This window comes from Triplophysa dalaica, chromosome 7, assembly GCF_015846415.1.
Source record: "Triplophysa dalaica isolate WHDGS20190420 chromosome 7, ASM1584641v1, whole genome shotgun sequence".
Classification (NCBI taxonomy): Eukaryota; Metazoa; Chordata; class Actinopteri; order Cypriniformes; family Nemacheilidae; genus Triplophysa; species Triplophysa dalaica.
Window position 1 is genome coordinate 22,872,683 of NC_079548.1, and position 24,796 is coordinate 22,897,478.

At 37.4% G+C, this 24,796-nt stretch overlaps 2 protein-coding genes across 5 annotated transcripts; one reads left to right on the plus strand and one right to left on the minus strand.

Annotated features, from left to right (window-relative positions):
• Nucleotides 1-1,545: 1,545 nt before the first annotated feature.
• prpsap1 (phosphoribosyl pyrophosphate synthetase-associated protein 1) lies at nucleotides 1,546-12,978 on the minus strand. Of its 2 annotated transcripts, XM_056752621.1 has the most exons (11): nucleotides 12,662-12,978; nucleotides 12,105-12,157; nucleotides 11,233-11,299; nucleotides 10,868-11,040; nucleotides 10,673-10,788; nucleotides 10,509-10,564; nucleotides 9,967-10,112; nucleotides 6,681-6,719; nucleotides 3,369-3,439; nucleotides 2,811-2,957; nucleotides 1,546-1,900 (listed from the first exon to the last, which is right to left on the minus strand). In XM_056752621.1, exons 1-11 carry the CDS (start codon nucleotides 12,742-12,744, stop codon nucleotides 1,742-1,744), a joined length of 1,110 nt encoding a protein of 369 aa, XP_056608599.1. In that variant the 5' UTR covers nucleotides 12,745-12,978; the 3' UTR covers nucleotides 1,546-1,741. The 2 variants fall into 2 exon arrangements, with proteins under 2 accessions (XP_056608599.1, XP_056608600.1); XM_056752622.1 differs by lacking the exon at nucleotides 6,681-6,719.
• A 2,476-nt stretch (nucleotides 12,979-15,454) lies between these two features.
• On the plus strand, nucleotides 15,455-23,628 carry luc7l3 (LUC7-like 3 pre-mRNA splicing factor). 3 transcript variants are annotated; one of them, XM_056753515.1, is made up of 11 exons: nucleotides 15,455-15,662; nucleotides 17,060-17,126; nucleotides 17,206-17,245; nucleotides 17,546-17,690; nucleotides 18,048-18,122; nucleotides 18,208-18,312; nucleotides 19,617-19,778; nucleotides 19,916-20,256; nucleotides 20,489-20,676; nucleotides 20,794-20,990; nucleotides 21,090-23,628. In XM_056753515.1, the coding sequence occupies exons 1-10, from the start codon at nucleotides 15,564-15,566 to the stop codon at nucleotides 20,955-20,957; spliced, it is 1,386 nt and encodes a 461-aa protein (XP_056609493.1). In that variant the 5' UTR covers nucleotides 15,455-15,563; the 3' UTR covers nucleotides 20,958-20,990; nucleotides 21,090-23,628. The 3 variants fall into 3 exon arrangements, with proteins under 3 accessions (XP_056609493.1, XP_056609492.1, XP_056609491.1); XM_056753514.1 differs by having other exon boundaries at nucleotides 23,117-23,628; XM_056753513.1 differs by having other exon boundaries at nucleotides 20,794-23,628.
• The last annotated feature ends 1,168 nt before the right edge of the window (nucleotides 23,629-24,796 follow it).

Genomic DNA, 24,796 nt, shown 5'->3' on the forward strand with positions numbered 1-24,796 from the left:
AGTTTGAACTACTGCAAAAATATATGTAGGTATAAGAGCTGAGAACCGTACCAGCATTAAATAAGGTTGCCATAGCAACCACTCTAGCTCTCACAGAGACATGAATGAGCCCTGCAGATGCAACGTCTGGAGCAATGAATTGCTTTTGGACATACAACTGATGAACACATGGAGTCATGGTAGAGAGTAGTTTAGCTGTGCAAAAGGACATGTTAACATACGGCCTACATGCAGCGCTAGTGCATGCTTTTTGCATCCCCATGCAATCAGAGTCTCTCAAACCAGTCATTCTGTATATTTGTTGTCTTTTTAAGTTTTAAGAGGGTTTACTGCTGACCACTAAGGTTTCACAGGTGAATTAGGAAGCTAAGCTAAAGAATGTATCTGATACGTGGATTGAACTGCCAACTAGCCGTAGTTTAGGCTTTTAGTTAATGTAACACATATCTGCACCAGTTAAAGGAGTAGTTCACTTTCAAAATAAATTTTCATGATCATTTACTCATCCCCATGTCTTCCAAGATGTTTATGTGTTTGTTTCTTTAGTCAAAAAGAAATGAAGGTTTTTGATGAAAACATTTCAGGATTTGCCTCCATATAGTGGACTTCAATGGACTCCAAATGGTTGAAGGTCAATATTTCAGTTTCAGTGCAGCTTCAAAGGGCTTTAAATGATACCAGACGATTAATAACGGTCTTCATTTAAAGAATGTTCGCCTTGATCTGTTCTGTAATGCACATTCATGACTTTAAAAAAATACATAATTACAATGAAAAGGTCACACATGACGTAGGCTGAAATACCGAGTCAGTGCTTACAAGTTGAACGTGCAAGTTTTCAATGTAATGACTTATTAAGTGAAGTCATGAACACGCATCACAGAACAGAGCAAGGCGAGCATTTCTGTTCAAAAAGCATATACTTAATTTTTTTGAAAATGACCGAATGTTTCACTAGATGAAACCTTTATTCATCGTCTGGTGTTGTTTAAAGCCCTTTGAAGCTGCACTAAAACATTTTGACCTTCAACTGTTTGGAGTCCACGATATGGAGAAAAATCCTGGAATGTTTTCATCAAAAACCTTCATTTCTTTTCAGCTAATGGAAAAAAAAAAATTATCATGAAAATTTATTTTGAAAGTGAACTACTCCTTTAACTGGACCACTAGGTGTAAACTTAAGTCTTCAACACCAGGCAAGACAGCAAATACAGATATTAGTGAATGAATGTAGACTAGACAACTTTGACATGTCCTTTTTGCAACATATTTATTATATGGAAAAGAGCAGCCAGGATATTTTTTTAAAAGATTGAAGGGATTTGAAATAACATGAACGTTAGTGAACAATGACTGCATTTTCATTTTAGGATGAACCGTTCCTTTCACTTTAATGAAAATCCTTTATCTGGCAAAATAAAACCTACATTTGCACATCTGATTTACAAAGATGAAAAACAGATCTTTTTGCCTTCTGTGCATTAGATTGTAAGCGCACATTGAGAATGACAAAACGCTGTGCGTGTCAATTCAAAGCTCTCAGTAACTCTTCATTTCATTTATTTCTGCATCAACTCTGTCAGCGGGAGTTTATTTGGTTGAAGAATAAAAGTGATTTATTTGGGAAATCAATGTAAAGTATATATGTATATATTGTTTTGTGCATGGCAGAGCTCACACGTGTGTAAGAGGGTTTGCGTAAACTCCTCACATCTGTCTGTAAAACAGATCTTTTAGATGGCTAGTCATCTACTGTGATGTTACGGAACAGGTAAGCCATGGACTCGCCGTTGTGAATGCGTCTGATAGCTTCGGCCAAGATCATACTGACGTCCACCGTCTTGATTTTAGGACACTGCAGCTTTTGTAACTCATGAGGAACAGTGTTGGTCACCACCACCTGAAAGACCAAAGAAACATGAGGCAGTTATACATTTCATTAAGTTTTCATTCAAGTAAGGGATAATAATCCACAGCTAGCCGTGCATTAAAGGATTTTAATGCACGACGTGGAGGCGAAGATCTACCCAACATGAAGCGGAGGGTGGTTGCCTCCGCGAAGTGTATTAAAATCCTTTAATGCACAATTAGCTGTGGATTATCCTTTACTTTGTTTGTCGATTATGCCTTACTTGAATCCTTTAATGCACGGCTAGCCGTGGATTATCCCTTTTATACCACGGTTATTTGACAAATTAAAGATTTTATTGATCTTTTCAGTGGCTTTAAAGGCTTTTAATGCACACCTTCCAGCCAATCAGAATCCAGTATTCAAACAGACCATGGTATAAACCTTTTTAATTCATCTGGTGTTTATATTCAGTCCTAACCGTAACAAATTGATGTATAGATGCAGAAAACGGCACTACGTTTTCGGGCGGTTCAATTATTAACCGTGATTAATCGCATTCAAAATAAAAGTCTGTGTTTCCAAATATATGTCTGTGTACTGTGCATATTTGTTTATTATTTATAAACACATACACGTGTTTATATTTTGAATATTTAGAAAATATTTGCATGTGTATCCTAATATTAACATGTCATTTAAATTATTATGTATATAAATATATAAATGTATGTATATGTGTGTATAAATAAAAATAATACTACACACAGTGCAGAAACATATATTATGTAAACACAAGTCTTTATTAAGGATGTGATTAATCGCGATTAATCTTAGAAAAGCCCTGCTCCATTTTCATCTAAAAAGTGCATTACAAGTAGAAGCTCCTTCATAATAAAAGATGGAAATCTTGAGGTGTAACTCCATCCCCTGTGTTCTTGCCCCCCCCCCACAGACTCACCTCATCAATAGCCGACTCCTCGATGAGACGTGGAGCATCTGCAGACAAGAGGCCATGAGTGGCCATGATGTAGATCTTATAAGCTCCTCTCTCTTTCAGAATCTCAGCCGTCGCCACAAAGTCCTCCACATCATCTATAATGTCGTCCTACAGGAGAAAACAAACATCATGCACTTATCAAGGGATAAAAATATCAAATGATATCCAACTATACAGACAACCTAGCTATTCCTAAAAAAAAATCAAAAGTAATATAAAGCAATATTTTATTTGCTGGAAATCATAGTATTATTAAAATTGATATAATGTCACAAGGATTAAAATAACTTATGGTGAAAAATGATATATTATATACATTATATTGCATTCTATTATAACATAACGTAATATAGTCTAATATAATATATAACATTATACATATTGTATTACGTTATACTATAATATACCCTTTTCTATTATATAACATCAGATTATATTACACAATAATATTACATTATAAATGTATATTACATTTTTAGAAAAGCAATGCTGGTAACTAGTACCAAACAAAATCCTTACAACAATGATGGCGATGCGACCTCCGACATCTCCGACAACAGTGATTGGTGGCTTCTCCTTGGCCATCATTACTAAAATGGAAATCAACAACTATTTCTTCAAAATAATTATTTCAGGAAATTGATTTAAACCAATCACATTCCACCATCAGAGTAGATTGGGTAAAATGGGGTTAAGCGTATATATGATGGCCTAAATCACAACCATGTCAAATCTGTTGAGTCCTGCAGGGACTCTGTTATCCCACATAACATTTACTCATTAAGGTTTGCATCCCATTTTACCCCACCTACAACTCAATCCAAATTAGTAATGAAGAAACTCATTGCGGCACATGCCATGCAGAAATCAAAACGGCCGCTTGCTCCCCATCACACCCGCTGGAATGATCAAGAAGTGCAGGAATTTTCAGATATATTAACCTCAGCCTTGAGGTAATATGACAGACTCCGGGACGCTGATCGCAATATCATTCAGCCAGAGGATAGACAAAGGAACACACAGCCAGAACAAACACCACATCACACACTTCAACCCAAATAGAGACGAGAGAGGAAGACCGCGGGCTCACTCTGAGAATACACACAGGGCTTAAAGGAGTTATTCATGCCTTTCATTGAGAACGCGATCCTGGAAACGTCTCCGCTTTCAATAACTCCGTTTTAGCTTCCAGACCATCACATAAAGGAGCATTTAATAGACAAACAAGTGATGCTGAAGAGTTCGATAACGTTCAATTCAATAGAATTGAATCATCAAAGGCGCCTCAATATGTCAGAATAAGATCGATTTACAAAACAGCCTCGGTCACACACTAACAAGTGTTTGACGTGTAATTTCCCAGGGAAAATTTTGTTGCATACATGACTTGGAAAAATATTAAAAAAAAAGATCATTCCTGTCCACCTTTTTTGCAATGTGCAGATTTCCTATTATGCCTTGCGTATGCGCTTTTCGGTAAAAAACATTACTGCACGGTTCTCCAACAACGGTTTGGCATGGTCTACATTTTATCAGTATGTGTTTGCTGGGAATCAAACCCGTGACCTTCAAACAGATAGAACAATATGTACTACATTTTGTAAACGTGATTTCTTTCCAGCAGAAGGATCTCACCTACAGTAGTTATCTGAGGCTTAAGTATTGACACGAAACTAATTTCTGGCACTTCAGCATAGAAATATCACAGCTGTTGTTTTAATCATATTAACATTGAGCATGTTTACATGCACAGTCTTATGTCGATTATGCTTAATAAGCTAATATGTGTAAAGTCATGTAAACGGGTAAAACGGTTTTATTTTATCGGGGAAAGGTCATAAGCGGCTTAGGCAGAGGTCGTTTTTTACCTTTACCAGTTTTCTCTCAGTTTTCTTTATGTGCGTTTGTCTGAAAGCGCAGTAGTAAAAGTCCTAAACGGAAGTAATAGTAAAATAACGTATAAAAGTCCGCTCTCGTATCATTCAGTTGATGTAGAAACGTCAAAATGAAGAACTATTGTTGCATATGCAGATACTGGGGACATGAGAAGAGATATAAATGTACAGCTTCTGACCGTTTTCCCGCTGCATTTTTCATTACTAAACAGACTATCCACGATGACGTCACTGTAAGCGAGAAACCCGGCAAGTCTCAAACTTCAGTGTAAACGGGGTTTTCTGCATAGCCGGTTTATTACTATGCATGTAAACATATGAAAACAGGTTTCCTTCAAAGCCGATTTTTGATAGATATCCGTTTATTCTGTGCATGTAAACGCACTCAACATTGTAAAACTGTGTATTTCTTTAAGCTCATGCGGCAATAAGCATATGCTGATCTAACATCTGACAGATGCACCAAACTTGAGAAAATCTGTTTCTCAAGGTCATGCTCTTCTAAGATGATGCAGAAGTATTGCTCACAAGCAGCTCATCGATCACAGTTTCAAATCTCTAGCAGGCATGAGGTGTTGATCAGCAAGATGAGCCCGGATCACAAACAAGGAATATTTCTCAGGACAAACATTCAATGGTTTCCTTTTTGAACGATGACGTTTACATGGATTTTGAGAATAAGCACTCCATCTGAGGCTTCTGAGTTCTGTAGGGAAGCTCTCTGAAGTTTACACATGTACCTTTTTCACCGCGATCTTACCAAACACCCAAACGTGAACGTTTTCTCATAAATGACTCGCCTTCACTCCATCCCAGAAGTGCCTTTCTTCTGCCATGTTTATCAAATCTGGGACTTAAAATGTAAAGGCTCCAAAAATCTGATGCAAGTCATCCAAATGACTACAGTTGACTGAATAAACGTGACTGAAGTCAACAATCATATAAGAAAACAAATCACTTTTGAGCTTATTGAGCGAAACTGGCACTAAAAAAATAAACAAACTCAAAAAAAAAATGTATGTCTCATGAGGAAACATCATATGACGGACAACAACCGATTAGATTCAAAGTAACTTACTGACATGTCACGTTTGCCAGTCAGTTCTGCTTATTTTTATTTCAAGATCACCATTATTTTATAAAAAAAAAATCTCTCAATCGTATAGACCAGTCCATTACTTCAGTACATAAAACGTGGATTTTAATATCAAATTGTTCATTTGAATTCAACTGAACAAATAAAGTCATATAATTTGGATGGCATGAAGGCGAGTAAATGACAAGAGAATTTTCATTAAACTATTCCTGATATACATCATAATAAATGCACATGACATTATTACTTTATATTCATATATATTCATATTAAGTTTTCTCTTTTGGTCACAGTAATAATGAAAGACTAGGGATGTAACAATAACAAAATCTCACTATATGATTATACCTCGGAGTAAAGTCCACGGTACGTTATATGCCGCAATATTTACAATGACAAATGATGACTTGTAAACGTGACATAAGCATCTTTTCTTTATCCTCCAATCATAACTGTTCCTTAGAGGTGTGAGTTATCGCACGAGATGGGTCAAAAGACCTAAAAATCCTTTTAAGAAAATAATTGCAACAGATAGACCTTAACAAAGGTAACATCTATTATTTTTTCGAACATTCTCTATTTTATGCCCGGAAGACCTATAGCTACAGTCATGTGACCAGGATAATACTGAGACTATTTTGCTACTGCGATACATGATATCCATAATATTGTTACATCCCTATGAAAGACTCGTGACTGCTGATGGTGAATAGAGTAAGTGCTTCAGAGTGCTTGGTCTACAGACGCTGAGAAACCTCTGCCACGGCACACATGCAATAAGGAACCATTTTTTGCGTGTTTACTGCTGTGATCGGTAACAAACGGAGTTAACTGTCGTACTTGGAAGCTCTATGCCTGGAAACGGTGCTTGTTGTTTGCCTATTACCAATAAATAAACATCATGTTACACAAAAATCCACACACACAAATGACAGAACATACAGTAGAAAGCTTCAACAATCCACACAACCATACGCTGCCTGTCAAAAATAAGTCACCGCCTGGATTTACCTAAACAAATAGGTAAGAGGGGTCTAGGTTCAGCAACGTTGTGTGCCCAAAGAATGAGGTCAGCTGACTACATGAATGACTAGGCTATTCCATCAATGTTTTTTTTTTCTTTATTTTCACAAATGGATTGTCCAACACGGAGTCCAGAACTTGACCCCATTGAGAATCTTTGGGATGTGCTGGAGAAAACTTTACAGAACGCTCCGACTATCCCATGATCAATACAAGATATTGGTAAAAGATTTATGCAACTCTGGACGGGCAAAAGTTGACATTCTGGTCATTGCAGAAGCTAATGGAAACGATGCCACAGTGAATGCGTGCCATAATCAAAGTTAAAGGCGGTCCACCCAAATATTGGTGTGTGTGACTTCATTTTTGGACAGACAGTGTATATTTTAAAAGCTTTCATACAAGCTTTTGTTATAAAAGGACATTATACCAATTTTGAAAGAAAATACAGCAAAGGCTTGAGGACTGCTGAGGTAAAGACTGAAGCTGGAAAAAATAAAATGTTGTCTGTGAAACTATTAATATTTTAGTAACACTTTACAATAAGCTTGTATTTATTAGCATTACTTCATGACAGAGTTTTCATTTTTGAGTGAACTATCCCTTTAATGAATTTGTAACTCGCTCTCCAGTTGTTCCAAATCTGTATACATTTCTTTGTTCTGATAAACACAGAGAAAGATATTTGGATGAATGCTTATAACCAAACATATCTTGACTACCATAGGATGAAAAATTGACAATGGTAAACAAAAGTGCCCTAGAACTGTTTGCTGATCTACATTCTTCAAAACTTTTGTCTTCAACAGTTCTTAGACCCCAATGACTACCATAGTAGGTAAAGTACTTGATAACTTTTTTGTATTCTTACAAATATCTTTCTCTGTGTTCACCAGAACGAAGACATTTATACAGATTTGGAACAACTCGAATGTGAGTAAATGATGACAGAATTTTTATACATTTAATTATTTAACTAAATATCCCTTTAACTAACATAGCCGATGAGCAATATCGTTTTTCAGCATTTATTGTCAATGTAAGTAAATGTGAGTAGTTATTCACGCTAGTTCTTGATGCATACACTTATGTTAACTGTTACAATGCTTGATGTTAAAAATATTTATTTATTAGTAAATGCTGAAATGAACATGAGCAAAGATAAATGCTGTAGAAATGAAGCTCATTGTTTCTTAATGTTAGTTTATGCATTAACTACTGTTAAGAAATAAAACCTTATTTCAAAGTATTACTAATATTTCAAATATAATTCCCTTATGCTGATTATAAAGCCACTGCGAGACAACAAGTCGTCTGGTTCAGTTTTCAGACTCAGGCTGTGTTTTGCATTTGAAACTGCGTGGTGAAAATTATTTTCTCTGGTTATCAGCATTTTGAGATGAATGCGGTTGAAAGACTTCACCCACAAAATATAACCTTTGATATTGGAAATGTTTTGATGACAGATGACTGTTGTTTTGCAGGACTTGTACCCATCTCTAATAGCATGGCTGGAAGAGAGCAGTGCTGTCTACTCATGTCTAGACAGCTGGATAGCACTTGAGTAGGTTTTATGACAGTCTCAAGACGGACGTGCAAGTGAAAAAACATCTTCACCTTACATTCAACTTCCACCAATCTTGAAAGTTACACTTACCCTGAGAGCAGAATGCTAAGGAACCCATTCATTATAATACTGTATGAATTCTAGGTCAATCTAATGAAAACACACCGGGTCACTTTTCATGCCAAAGTCAAAAGAAAAAAAACAGGAAAATATGGCCCTTCAAGGATATTGTTTACATCATTCTAGGACATTATTTACATGATGACAACAATTTTGTGACAATACAAATGTTACATTTTAGTTTTAAGTTATTTTGGAATTGTAATGAGTTATCACTCTATTCACACTCCCTCTAAAATAAAACGTGGAAATCAACATGAATACCTTTCAAAGTGTTAGTTACACCTGTGGCAACAATCAAGGCCGAATAGGGATGTAACAATATTATGGATATCGTGTTATCGCAATAGCAATTATCTCAATATTATCGTGGTAATATGACTGAGTGAAACGATAGAGAACATAGAGAATTTTGGAAAAAATAGTAGATATTACCTATGGCAAGGACCGTCTGGTGCAACTATTATATTTTATTATTTTAATTCTTTTTAGGTCATTTGATCTCATAATATAACTCATACCTCTTAGCAACAGTTATGATTAGAAGATAAAGAAAAGAGGATGCTCATGGCACGTTATACAAATATTGTGCTGTGGACTTTACACCGAGGTATTATCGTACAGTGAGATTTTTATATTGTCACATCCCTAAGGCTGAATACTTCCATTATGTTCCCATGTCTTAAATTTTAAACAATAAATCAGTTTGTTTATATTATAGTAATAAGAATAAGATTTCAGAAAATTGTGAGTGAGAATTTGTGCGCACCATAAATCCAGTGGCGTAACTTTGTTTTGAAAGGTGGTGGGGACAGAGATGACAAAAACAATACTTTAATAAATTGTAATAACTCGTTCTGAATATTTATCAAGTAGGCGGTCCGTACATTGGGTACTCCGCTTTTCGACTCAAGCTCTCAAAGTATGTGGTTCCCAAGTGCCATTTGGGGAAGATCACTTGGCTGTTGCAGTGCATTTCTGTGACTAAAATTGTCACTTGTTCATTGGTTTACGTGTTTTAATGCTTCGACATTGGATGCACAAGCAAGTGCGGATGAATCCCACATTTCATACTAGCCGCGTTTCGTGGTGCTCTGCCTCCGCAAATATAATTTATGAGTGTGAGCAACGGGAGATGGTGAGAAAGCGGCACGCTCTGCATTTTCCTCAAGTTTAAGATGTTAACGATCCTAACAATACACACCTTCCGCAAGCATTTCTTAATATCTTCCAAAAAGTGGTGGGGACATGACCCACCTGCAAATTACGCCTATGCCTAAATCTCATTCTTTTGTGTTTGGAGTGAAATATGACCCAGACATGATGTATGACGTTCACTGATGTCCATTTCAAATCATCAGGTGTGTTGCTGGTCTTCAGGTTTAAAAACCTGTATGTGCATGTGGTGGTTCTTACATGGCAGCTCCAATCCGGGATGTCCGGTGCTGTTGCGGACGCAGGGAGGAGAGTGACGTCCATCCGCCATGTCTGACTCTGAACACTGAGCTTCACCGTGCATGACGGCCAAACCAAGACGCAAGCGCTCTGCGTATGACTGCGCCCTGAAGAGAACATGACATGGGAATTTATAGTTAATCATTGAGCAGACGCTTCTCCATCTGTACACAATGACTAAACATGTCTATATAGTACAAGCATTGACAGAAGAAGTGCATCAAAAATGTTTGAATGTTGTGATTCTAGCATTTTATCCGGATGTCTATCTATGATGATCACACTAAGCTGAACTACAAATGGACCTTCTCTCTCCAATAATGCACAAATAACTACATCTCACACAAATCTTAGTATAATCATCTAAAATGAAATTGCTTTTGGGTGTAGTACCCTCGGCTCGATTTAATACATTTCATCGCGTTTCAATGTAGAATAGAAACACAGCTTATTATCACGGTGAATGTGAAATACAACACAAACCCGACCTATGAGCGTGTTACCTTTTCGCAGCAGATGGAGACTTGGCTACGATGATTGCATTTCTATAATCAGGAACCTACGTTGGAAGATAAACAAAACGAAAAATCACAAAATGATTTGATTCACTACAATTGTTTTTCTTTGCTAGAAAGAGGAAGTCATTCTCTATCACATAACGGCTGACCTCCTCCTGAATGTACTGCAGGAGAAACGGGGACGCCCGCAGGTTATCCACAGGGATTGTGAAGAAACCCTGGATCTCTTTTTGGTGCAGATCCATGGTGATTATGTGAGACAGACCTGGTCAACATAACACATCGTTGGAGTCACTCCGCATAATCACATGAGCACATGAACAGAAGCCATCGAAAGCCATTACCTGCTTTAGCTAACATGGAAGCGAGCAGTTTGCACACTATAGAGCCTCTCTTCCTCATCTTACACTGTTTACTGTAGGGGAAGTATGGGATCACGCCGATGATGTTCTTGGCGCAGGACGTCTTCAGCGCGTATGTCATGACCAGCAGCTCCATAATGGCAGTATTGACATCTCTTCAAAATGAAGAAATGTTAACTTTCTTTTAAAGTGGTAGTATATGCAGAGATCAATATGCATTTGGATCACACAGAAATAAAGAGACTCCAAAAACAATGTGTGAGGTTACAATAGGTGGGCTAACACAATATATTATTGTTATAAATTGAACCCAGTAGTTTAATCCTTCTAATCATTGGTACAGTTACCTGGGGATGGTTTGAATGATGAAGATTGTTTGTCCTCTGACAGACTCTTTGATCTCAACTCTGGTTTCTGTCAGATAAGAGCAAACTCATCAGAACAAGAGCATATAAAGTGTGTTTATGTGAAATGTACCATATCATATAAACCACTTCGCAAGATGTAAACACAGGTCAAGAAGCACGTCTAGTTTCAGTTTTTATTCATTTCCTATTAGTAGTATTTCAAATCATCCGACTTATATCAATCTTTTAGATATTTCTTGAACATTCAGTTATAAATGTTCTGTTGGTTGTTCTTTGTTGGAACGTTTGCGTAGTGCAACAGGAGGTTCTACTGGACCAGCATGACACCAGCGGTGTTTGCGTCAGCCGAAGTGGTTGAATCACTTTGAGAACCATAACCAAAAATAAAGTTGATGGTTAAAGGCAGGGTGTCCAATTTCTCTTAGCCGTTGTTGATGTTCAAATCACCAAAACAAACACACCCCTACGCCCGTCTTTCACTTTCGTCACTGCTCGACTCGGCTATTCTCGGTCCTGTGCACTGTGCACCTTACTGCTGATTGGCTACAAGGTTGTTTTGGTACTCAGCCCGACACAGTTGTCTAACGCGTAATTCGGAAATCGGTTACCCCGCCTTTAAGATTTATAAAATTACTTAAATACCAAGTACAGGCACCATCCAGCGATTTCGTATTGCTTTAATGTGAAAGCACTTCATTGTCAAAATGTTTTAGCGAGATCTCCTCCGGTACACATTGATCGTTCTTATTATTTCAATAAGATAATGACAAAACCAAACACGAAAATATACCATAACGCACAACAATATTGCATGGCTTCAATATTACATGAGTATGACATTTCTAATGCACCTCTGTTTGCTTCCTGGTTAACGACAGACTTCCCCAGTTCCACACCAAGACGCCTGAGGTGAAAAAACAAACAGAAAATCAAGATTAGCATACATATCAAAGTATTTTTAAATCATTATTAATGTGACTTTAAAATCTATTTGATGTTATTTCGGGAAGTGCTGTCATTAAAGAAAGTAATGATTTGGTCAAGACAGTCACAAGATCAGGTCATGTGACACAAAGCCCACTACAGACCACCCTGATCATGCTCTTGTCCTGTAAAAACTAATAATTGAATCTGAACTATCACGAGCATTGAATTCAATTTCTATCAAACATGACAGTACAATGAATAATATGGAGTCCATCATACGTCGACTTAAAAAATCTGGTCTAGAACAACACAGCCTGTCGGGGGGATTCTCTGCCCTTTGGAATCAGAGTGAAAATGTCAAGAAACAAGGCCAGATCGATCTTAAGGCCAAAAATGCGCAATAACGTCACTGCACACACATACAACAAGTCACTTAAATTACGATGCGGGTGAAATATGGTGTTTGAAACGTGATACATACTCTGTGATCTTCTTGGCAAGTTCAATGCATGCTGGAGTAGAGTTCGCAGAGAAGACACGATAACCGCTTTTAGCCACGTTCATGATCAACTACTTAACGATCAACAACAAATCTAACGTAACGCGTTTTATTCGGCTCTACGGATACGGCAACAGTATGAGTGATATTGGGTGGTCTTGTCCTCGTCTTCATGCAATCAAGCGAGAAGTGAATGAACGATGAGCTAAATGAAGTCTGGTGACTGTGTGCGCAGCGTCAAAAGTTTACTGCGGTTTCTAAACATTAACATCCAGTCGATCGCTGCTGCTGCGGACTTCTGCCGGTGTGTTTGAGAGCGCGCATTAATCACCAGCGCCATCATCCGGCGTGGATGATATACACATCTGGATAGAATCATAGTACACAAACGATTTGTACAACATAGATGTGGAGACGAAAGGCCGTTTTATTGAATGTATGGATGTCAGTGGAGGTGCTTCAACATGCTTTTTGTAGCTTATTTTGTTTAAACCCCTATAAATATATACTATACAGTTGTTGCCAAAAGTGATATTCAGCTTCGGACAATCAAGGTCTTCAATCTGTGTTCAAATATATCAGATAATGCACGTTGTGCTTAGAATGTAAAGCTCATTGACATTGAGTCAAGTCCCAGGAGAATAACCACAGGAGGATCAAGAAATATTAATAACAGATGAAACTTTCCGGCGAGCATTTTGTTTCTCCGTGAATTATTATTTTTCTAAATAAATAAATATTCCCTGATATGCTGTAGTTTGTCCTATAAATACAAAATGGTAAATAGTTCAATCTAACCTGAGCATTAAAAGCAAATATTCACACATCATTAATACTGTGTTGTTTTAACATGACTTTTATTTTGAAAAGTAAGTGCAAATAAAACAATATTTTAATTTGGAATTGTCACTGGTTCAAAAATATAAAAACAAAATTATCATTGTTCTTAATGTTGTGTTCAGACCAAACGCGAATGGCGCGAATGAATCGCGCTATTCGCGCGTAGTTGGACGCTTAAACATTTTAGTTTACTCGCTTCATTCGCGCGTCAAATTCGCTTCATTCGCGCGTCAAATTCGCTTCATTCGCGCGTCAAATTCAATTCATTGCAGACGCAAATTCGCGTCACCTGGCTTCTGCCATCATAATCACCTGACTGCTAGAGCAAGCTCCTGATTGGTTAACGCGGCGCGAATTTTCGCCAAAGTTCAGATTTTTCATCTCACGCGATTCGCGCCGCAAGTAGGTCTATCGCGTCTTTGCATTGACTTAACATGTAAATCACTCGCGCTAGACGCGCCATTCGCGTTTGGTCTAATGTTGTGTTCAGACCAAACGCGAATGACGCGAATAAATCGCGCTATTCGCGCGTAGTTGGACGCTTGAACATTTTAGTTTACTCGCTTCATTCGCGCGTCAAATTCTCTTCATTGCAGACGCGAATTCGCGTCATGGGAGGGGCTTCTGCCAGGCGGCTCCAGTCCCATATATATATATTGCTTAAATTGTGTAAAGATCGTTTTTGACAACTTGCCAGATTGTCCGACCTCCTCACTCACTTTCTTCCAAGCAAGATCTTTTTTATTTCTGTTTCGATAAAAGTAAGATGTATACAGCTCCAGATATCCACATACAGCAACGATGATTTTGTCCTCCATTGTTGTTTGGGATTTCTGCCTCCCCTCGCAACATCATAGTCACCTGACTGACAGAGCAAGCTCCTGATTGGTTAACGCGGCGCGAATTTTCGCCAAAGTTCAGATTTTTCAACTCTTGCGAATCGCGCTAAACGCTCAATTCGCGCGATTCGCGTCATTCGCGCAATTCGCGCGATTCGCGCAATTCGCGCCATTCGCGCCGCCTCATTCGCGCGATTCGCGCCGCAAGTAGGTCTATCGCGTCTTTGCATTGACTTAACATGTAAATCACTCGCGCTTGACGCGCCATTCGCGTTTGGTCTGAACACAACATAAACACAACATTAACAGAAATAGTACATTTAGTAGAAAAAAATTTATAATTTCCACGTAGCTGTATAATTACTGCATCTATTCAGGAATTTATATAGGCCTACACAAATCATACATCGTTTTACATTTCGCATACTTGTGGGTGATAGATGAATAAATAGAATGCAGAATCCTAAACTTAATATTTTCTTCACAAAACAATATTACTGTAACTATAAGCAACGTTATTGCAGGTAAATCTTGGTGTGTCAAAAGTATTTGATAGTGTTGTATGTTTTATTATGCCTCAACTGTTTAGGCATCACCCTTCATTTGCCATGCTTTTGAAAAAAATGAGATGTTTGCTAAGTGCCTTGAATAAATTCAAACAAGCTAAAGTATATATAACGTAGCAGATGTGTAGCAAGATAAAGTGAGTGCACGAGTCATGTGAAATCATGAGATGGGGAGCTATCCTTATATTTAACACATTTATGGCACTATCATATAATACAAATGATTTATAAAACACTTTAAGATAATTGATAAATAAGTAGATACTTTATTTATATGAATCACATTTACATCTTAAATGATTGCAATGGATTTCATGTCATTTCAGTTGAAGAAAATCTCACCCAATGCAAAAGATTTATTTTGATAACATAACATCCCATAAATAAGTATTATTTTTTCTTAACTTATGTGTCATTTGTGTTTGATTAAATTAAAAGATGTGCAAACATACTTGTCACCCACTCCACTAGTGGGCGCGGGAAGTGTGGCGTTGCACGAGGTGACTTGTGGGTAAGATCCGTTGCGTCCTCCTACTGCCATTTTGTAGTAGAGATCAGAGGAGGGAACGCGGCACACGTTGTTCTATAGATGAATAAAACGACTCCAGTATAAGGGATTTGAATTAAACTCGAAGCACGATGCTTTCTGCAGCCCAGTTACTCGATGAGTTAATGGGCCGGGACCGGAACTTGGCTCCGGATGAAAAGCGTTGTAATGTGCGCTGGGATGACGAGACTGTGAGTGAGCTAACGGCTAAACTCTAGCAGCCATTTACGAATTACACTAACACGCAGGTTTATTAAAGCTTGTGATTTCCCTTAAGGCCTTAAAGGGGTGTTTGAAAGTATTCGTTTGTATTCGGGGTGAAATGAACTTGTATTTGTTTACTAGGCTGTTTTTAACCAGTTATCACACTAGTCTCATTGTGGAATGAGTACACGCGACACACGCATAACGTAACTTCAGCGTCCCGCCCTCATACAGATAAACCCTGTTATCAGTATTGATTTTATTTGATCATGGGGAGATATTATAATGCCTAGCCCTATGTAATACTTTTTGAATCTGTATAGTCTAACTTACTCGGTGGACTACACGGACGCTATGAACACCAAGTTAACTTCATAACTGTGTATTTATGGTCAAACAGAGCTGCATATAAGAGGCAAAAAGACTTTTTTGTAGTCTATTGATTTAGACTAACGAGTAAACAGCCGAAGCAAAACGGCTAACATTACTGGATAGCAATGCGCTAGAAACATCACATAAGAGTTTCCTGGCAACCATCCACAACACCGTAGCAACAACATGCGGCAAAGTGTCAGCTGACACCTAAAATGAGATTTCTTTAATTAAAATTTTATGTAAAAAAATAATAGAAAACACGTAAAATTTTAAGTTTTATGGATATTGTGGGAGCGCCAGGTTACTAACATAGCAATAGGTAGGTGTAGGTTATGTTTTAACTTGGTCTAGGTTTACCACATACGTTTTTGTAAAGTAATTTGTTTTTAATTTCTTAATTTATTCAATACGTAAAAAACGTGAAAATATCCAGAATTATAGTGATTTCCTGGTATAAATAAAAAATATCGTCCCCGTGAACCGGAAGTTGCGATCGCTTTTACTTCCATATTCTGACACGTTTCCCAGTGAAAAGAAATACACATTTAAAACACCAAAATTAGTAGGCGTGGCTTGCGTTTTAACTGCGAATTGATTGGATGTGCAAAAACAGCTTTGTTTTTTTAAATGGAATTGACAGTTGAAGGGGAGGAGTTATCAGATTCTCCGCCCAAGTCGTCAAGTTTACATCATTTGAGATGGAAAGTCATTTCTGTGCGAAAGTGTACTTTCAGTTTTTAACTGAAGTTTATGAGGGTACATGAATTTTTTAAAAGAAAATGACCCACATTGATGAGCTATGAACTATAAAAGCTGCAATATTTCATGAAAAAATAAGAAAAGTCGATTTTTACTCACTGGGACTCGAGGGAAAATCAAGTAGCCCTTTAACTCCATATGCAATGCTCAGTATATAGTCTAAGATTACACAGTTTGTAATGTAAAATAAATGGTTTTACCATACAAATATTTTTTTAATCTTGCTAATTATGTATAAAAATCTCTCCAGGTGTGCAGGTACTACCTGTGTGGCTTTTGCCCTGCAGAGCTGTTTACCAATACCCGATCTGACTTGGGTAAGAATGGCTTCACCAATGTTATGTTCCTCTTCGTTTTAATCCTAACATTTGTCTAATGCAGTGTTTTGTTTTCCAGGTCCTTGCGAAAAAATCCATGATGAAAACTTGAGGAAATTGTAAGTTATTTGAGTAAATTTAATTTGTAATTTTTAAAGCAGTTTTAGGAGTGATTTCTTTTACTCAGGTACTCCATAATTTATCAATAAAAACTACTAAACACACATTAATAAAACAATTTTAAAACTTTTCATATAATAAATGTCTTTACATTGTGCCACTATTTGTTGCACTGTTGATGTAAATAATAATTACCTTAATGAGTCACCATTGTAAACGAGGGGTATTACCAAAAATGTTTTGTTCAAAGTATTTGAAACTTCTGTTGCCTAACCCATGATCTTACATTGAATGTTAAGATATGAGAAGAGTTCCCGCTTTATGAAGGAAGGATATGAGAGAGACTTCCTGAGATACTTGCAGAGTCTCCTGGCTGAGGTGGAGCGCAGAATTCGCAGGGGTCACGCACGTTTGGCGCTGTCACAAGCCCAGCAGAACGCTGGGGTATGTACTGCTACATCCTTTATTATCCCGTCACAGTTTTTATTATGTTGCCATCATATTTTACTATTCCTCTGTGTCTTTTTTAAAACGTTTTATTGCATAAGATATGATTTTAATATACGTTTAAAATAAGCTCTACTAATATAGAGTTTTGCTTTAGTTGGATTAGAGGGGTTTTCATATTTTCACAGCCCACTTTCCATACAAAGCTATTATATGGAGTTCTTGAAATATAGTTTGCAGGATATTTAGATTTTCCACTGTTGAGTGAAATGTAGCAGGCCAGACATTCTTTAAAATGGAATCATAGATCATGTCTTTAAGTGTTTCAAGTCTCGCTTGTTTCTAAATTTCCAGTTGCCAGGTCCAGTGGGGAAGAACGAGGAGAAGGCTCAGGTTCTCACAGAGAAGATTGAAGAACTTGTTGTTCAGGTGAGCTCTAGAAGCTGTTGTGGAGATTAGTGTGAGTGTGTTCAGGAGGCAGTGTTATATCAAATGTGTGTATATGTGTGATCAGATTGAGGAGCTGGGCTCAGAGGGCCGTGTTGAGGAGGCGCAGGGTATGATGAAGCTGGTGGAGCAGCTGAAGGATGAGAGGGAGGAGCTCAGTTCCACACCTTCAGTAAGTCTAATTCTGTTGAACACACAACATCTCAACCTTGTTTGTCTAAATAAATATATAGTTTTTTCTTAAAACTTGTGTAAGAGCTCATTGAATCTAACCCCGTGGGTGTAACAACTACTAAATAGAAGCAGTACCTGTGTAGATGTGTTTATGAGCTGCTTAGAGTACATTTAAGTATTCTTTCTACATAATTAGAACCTATAGAAAATTATTTTTACTATTTAACATCCCATGTACAAATAATAGATACAGTGTCTACTAGTATGAATATGAATTGAATTGTCAGATAACTAATTTATGAAACTTAATCCAAGAATGTATTTAGAAAAAAATGCCAAAATACCGTACATTATTATACCATGTATTCTATGTCTGTTTTGTGTAATAACCTTCATAATATCACTTAACTACAACAAAATTCTAGGAATTTTCAGAACATGATGCTTTCCATGGAAATTAACAGGAATTTTTTGAGAATAAACTGGGAATTTACAAAAATGAAGGTTGGCCCTTAAGAGGGTACTTGAATTTTGTTGGAAAAAAAAATCTTGCAGTCTAATCTTGGTTAGATTAACCAGATTTAAATTGAATTTCAGGATTGAATGATGATCATAAGGGACTTAATCTTTTATCTGTATTAGCTTGCATGCATTTAAGTGTTTGACCAAACAAAATGTTTGTATTAATGTTTTTATTGGATACAGTTTATATAAATTCTCCCAATTAGGCAAAAACTACTGCCTAAATGTATGTAAAGCTGCTTTGCAAAAATGAAAATTTGTGAAAGCACTGTATAAATACAATTTATTTTAAATAAATAGGGGCTGTTGCAAAATACATTTGATTAAATTGTCACATTCCAAAAGTTTCTTTTCAGTACAGTTTGTATGGAAAATTCTGTTATTATTCTATTTATATTTTAAACCAAGGTTATTTTGGTTTACTAAAATTATTTATTTGAATAAAATAAATCATGGTCTTAAAATGATTGGATAAAAATAAACTAACAAAAAATTGAAATGTTAAAATCACTTAAATAATAATATCACAAAACTAAAATGAATAAATCATGTATAGCAACATAAATGATAAAATGACAAAAGTTATAACAAAGTTATTAAACAAAAATTTACAAAAATAAAATGTAATGTTTAAAAAAAAATTAAACGTGAATAAAGTGTAATAAAACTTAAATATAAACTATAATAACTCCGATAGTACTACCATCTTAGAACACTTTGTTTGCTAAATGTAAAGTGAAAAGAGTTTATTTTGCACTGATGTTTTTGTTCTTTTGTCAGACTATTGAGAGCTTTGCGGCTCAGGAGAAGCAGATGGAGGTGTGTGAAGTGTGTGGTGCTTTCCTCATAGTTGGTGATGCTCAATCCAGAGTGGACGATCATCTAATGGGCAAGCAGCACATGGGTTATGCCAAAATTAAATCCACTGTAGAGGAACTTAAGGTAAATGTACTGTCAACTTTTATTTCACTATAGTAAAAAAGTTAACAGGCACTGATACTGTTAAAATAAAATCCAGTCTTACCTGTTAGGAAATGTGTATTGTAGAGTATGAATTGAATATTTGTTGTATGGTAAAGGAAAAACTACACCGGCGCTCCGAAGACCCCGAGAAGGAGGACAGAGGAAAGAAGGAGAAGGAGGACCGAGAGCGCGAAAGAGAAGAACGCGAAAAAAAACGCAAAGAGGAGGAAGAGGAGAAAGAGAAAGAGCGTGAAAAGGAGAAGGAGAGAGAGCGCGAGAAAGAGAGGGAACGCGAGCGGGAAAGAGATCGCGACAGGGAACGAGAACGAGATAGACGCGGGAGGCGGAGTCACTCCAACAGTAGACACTCTAGCAGAGCGTCAGACCGCCGCAGGAGCCGTTCACGAGAGAGGAGGAGGTCGTCCCGGAGTAAAGACCGTGAAAGGAAGCGCAGCAGGTACCTTTCACAGCTTCCGTAATAACCAAGCTTTCATTTGCAACATGTTTATTTGCAATCTATGATGTTTTTAAGCAAAACATCAATGGCCATTTTTTACATGTCATCTTCCTGTATCACATTAGGTCTTGTTCAGCCAACTTGTTGGGTTGGGTCAAATGTAGGCAAAATGTTGAGTTTTGGAATTGTGAAGTATTTCTTGTGGATAACTGTTGAATTGCTTGTTAAACAGGAGCCGTGACCGTGAGAGGAAGCGCAGTCGGGATCTCTCGGACAGGAAGCGTCGCTCTCGGAGCAGAGAGAAGAGGAGATCTCGCAGCTCTGAGCGCAGGAGTCACAGACACCGAAGCAGCAGCAGAGACCGAGAACGAGAGAGAGACAAAGGAGACAAAGACAAGGACAAAACTTCTAAGGACAAAGGTGTGACGCCCTCTTTAACTTGGCCTAATTATCTGCTGTGTTTTACATACTTAACCACAGCATTGAAGTCAGTTTCACATCTACTTTTCCTAAAATGTGCTGCAATTCTTCCCGCAGGGCACAAGGACTCCTCAGATGAGAAAAAGAGCAACGGAAAGGGCTCGGCTGAGAAGTCCAGCGAGCTCTCCAAGCTCGAGCCCATGGAGGTTGAGCCTCCCAAAGCGGAGGTGAACGGCACTGCTGAAGAACTTCATTGTGAAGGTGACACACAGTCCAATTAAAACTGATCTGATAGGACCTCAGATCAGCCCCAGGTAAGTGCACCGTCCCCCCGCCCCGGGTCTCTCCCCCTCTCCCCTTCCCCCCTTTTTCTTTCAGTTCTGTCTGTGATTTTTCTTCCTGTTTTTTAATAGTGCATCGTAAGTATGCACTGAAGATGGAGACTAGGCCGATGAAACGGAAGAAAGTAGAATGAAACAAACCCAGAGGGAAAGGCCAGTGTAGTCCTGAAAAACATGCCTGGAGGTACCTCGTTTTGTATCGGTCATACATCTGTCTCTTTAGACAAGTTCTCTTCCAAATTTACGTGTTTATTGATTAATTTTTTTCAATCAAATCCAATTTTTCCTAACTCTGCCTTTCCTAGCTAAATCTGTTTGCTTTGTGCTCGCACTGAGAATAAATTGGTAGATGAAACTTTCTCTGTTGCACTTAAAATGATTGTGTGCGCTCATGTGTGTACATGCATAAGCGCACATCATTTTGCCTTGTGATCTCTGTAAGGTGTTCCTAAGAGGTCACTGAACTGCAATGAGTACTGATTTTGTTGGAGTTACATGGATATGTTGCACTTTTAATACGTCTGTTCTTAAAGTTGAGACCCGATAGCATTGGGCTGATGGAAGTGTAGGGTTAATGAATTATTGCAGCTGACTTCCGCACCTCACACAGCGTTGGTGTCGCGAGCGACCCTCATGAAAAGCCCATTTAAAAATCAAGGATTCTGTCAATCTATACAGGTACTCACCCAAGGTACTCCTTTCACTACCCACATCCATTTGAATGCTGTTGCCTGTCTTTACCCTATCTCTCTTTTCCCAGTTTTAAATGTCTTTGGTTTTGCTTTCTGTTGGTTTCAAGGGCCAATGGTTTACTCTGCACCTTAACGGGTGGATGTAATGTGTCAGATTTACAGACGCGCCTGATTGAGACAGTTACTTGCCAAACCTCAAAATGGTCCTTTCTCCTTGTTTGTGTTGCTTTTTTGCCTGTTTAGTAAGGAGTTATAGGTCCGAATTAGAGCTGGCCGATATAACGACGGCAATTCCAACTTTTCCGGACATGTTCTGCTTTCGGATATCTTTTTTTGGTCTATATTGGTTAATGGCCATTGCAAATATATCTTTATATAAAAAGAAGCTAACGGGATATACCGTTTTTTTACTAAAACGTTTTCATACCCTGGTAGTGGGTCAAACTATTCGTTCTGAATTGATCAGTTGAAATCAACCATTTGGTCTGATTCACCCAAATTGATCTTGCACTATTCCTTCTGCTGTTTTTCCTACTGAGGTTCAACGGGACAGTTCACCCAAAAATTCTAATTCTGTCAACATTTACTCACGCTCATGTCTTTCAAAACCTGCCGTTTTTCTGCAGCACATGAAAGAAGATATTTTGATGTGTGTCAGTGGTTTTGTCCAAACAATGGAAATCAATGGGGGCCATTGTTGTTTTGTTCTGTAAAAAGTCATACAGGTTGAAAATGACATGAGGGTTAATAAATGGAGAATTTTTTTTGTGGTGACCTATCCAGTTAACTTTCCTCATTATCGCTATCTTTGTTGCTTACAGGTCATTTTACGTGGGTTGAAGTCAAATGACACGCAATTTTTATATTACACGCAAAATCTTGTAGTGTCAGTATGAAGTGAATATTTAATATGTCGTCCGGCCCTAGTCTAATTAACTAATGCAGGTGTTTATTTCAGGTCAACTTTATTATCTCTTTTTGATTAAATTTCCTATTTGTCTTATCCTCAAGATAGCAGTGCATGCTTTCAGAAAAAGATCAGTTATTCAGAGTCTCAGTCAGGTCACAGATAAAAGGGGATTTGAATTCTTCAAAGAAATACTCCAGTTCTGTTTGTTTGCTTTCCTTTGTTTGTACTTGTGCAATAAAATATGTTATAGGTAAAAATGAATGTGCATTTAAGATAATGAATCACAACATAAGACTGTTTATTGGTCAAACTGCGTCATTTATTGAAACAAATGTGATTTCACATTTGTCTTTTCACTAGTCATTTAAAACGGTCCTGGAATTGTTTAAAAAAGAAAACCGTATTGTTTTCCATGTATTTGAAATATTTTTTTGGATGTGCCATGAATTTAGTTTCACACACTAATCCAGTTCTCTCTGACCATTTGTGTACATCAGGGGAAGTTGGACAGCTGGAAGAGAAAGACCTGAAGACTTTCATCCCGCAACACATCTCCGCTTCTTTAAACAAGGTGAACCACAGACGTAGTGGTCTATTACGCTAAAATTATAAAGATGTACAGATGTAAAATGGTTCTGTGTCCCTTTTCAACGTTTCGAGACGACCTCTCATGTTATTTTAATCATGTTTGTTTGGTTTTCTATGCTTTGGTCTTACTGCTATAAACCCATAGATGCAGGTCCACCCTTGTTTCTGTTAGTGTGCATTCAGAATGAATAAACAACATTGTGGCATGTTTGCTATGTACAGTCCGCTCTCAAGTAAAAACTATTGACGGTTGGTTTTGTTGAGTATTTTGACTGGAAGCCTGAAAGGTCTCTTAACTGCTTATTTCCCCTCTGTATGCTAAATCCCAAATCTTTATACAATTTTAGTTTAGAGAAATACATTTTCATTTTGTTCCAGTTTTAAAATCTGTATTTGTCTCCAATAAAATGAAAAAAATAAATCTTTGTGTGGAATTTATTTTGTCATGATTATTTTGAAGGGAATGTTCTCAACTTGTATTTTTATAGCATGTTTTACCATTGTCGTTGTTACATAGCAGCTGTACATGAAAACATACAGTAGGCACTGACACTAACACATGCACATGGACACACACACACCGAGACCGAGACACAGAGAGAGAGAGAGAGATACAGAACAGAAGGGAAACACGGGTAATATATTATGCAGACTATTATTTCCAATATGGGGTAATAATAGTTCATGCAAAATGTAACATTTAAAATAATATTAACAAGTACATAATTCTAAAGCTGATGTAAGCTGCACCCCGGCGAGCAATACAAGTCCAGCCAGTGTGCAAACCGTGGCGAGGAACCCAAAAAACCTCTGGAGAACCCAGGACCAGCAGGGGGAGCCAGCTCTCCTCTGGCACTACCGCTGCGTCTCTACAAGCTCGACAGTGCTTGCATAACTGGGCTAAATTGAAAAAAAAAGAGGTAGATTAAAAGCAGCATGAACAACTGAATCTCAAATTGATTGTGCTTTTTTTCTTAATGCTGTTAATATAACACTGTTATATAAAAAAAATTAAATGTATTTAATTTTGGTTTTCTTTTTTAAGTTTAAATAGGCATTCTAAATACGTCCAAAAATAATTAGACTTAAGTGAAATGTTTATTTATTTATTGAATTCTCTATGCGAGTTAAAATTGCTTTTAATAAGTGGTCACGTGACATGCAGGAACCAATGACATGAAGTTATTGAGGTGAATTTTTCATCTCTAGGTAGTTTTTCCGCAAATAATAGTTTTGCTTATGAAGATGTTTTATCAACCCCACTTAAGTAATTTGGGTTTTTAATAAAGTGTCTGTTTGTGCTCTTTTGGAAATTTTACATTTTTAGACACATTTAAAAGATCAACTACATAGTGCTCAACTGAAGGAAGGAGACCTGGGATGACATGAGGGTGAGATAGGGGTGAAGGTTTTGGACTAGGTTTATAACACACACTACCGCTAGATGGAGTACTAAACATATACTTTAAATAACAAGTGTATAGTATAATCCAATTTAAGTCGCTTTGGATAAAAGCGTCTAACAAATGCATAAATGTGAATGAACTTTCTGATCCCTGTGTATGAATTTGAACACAAAGCATGGAGAT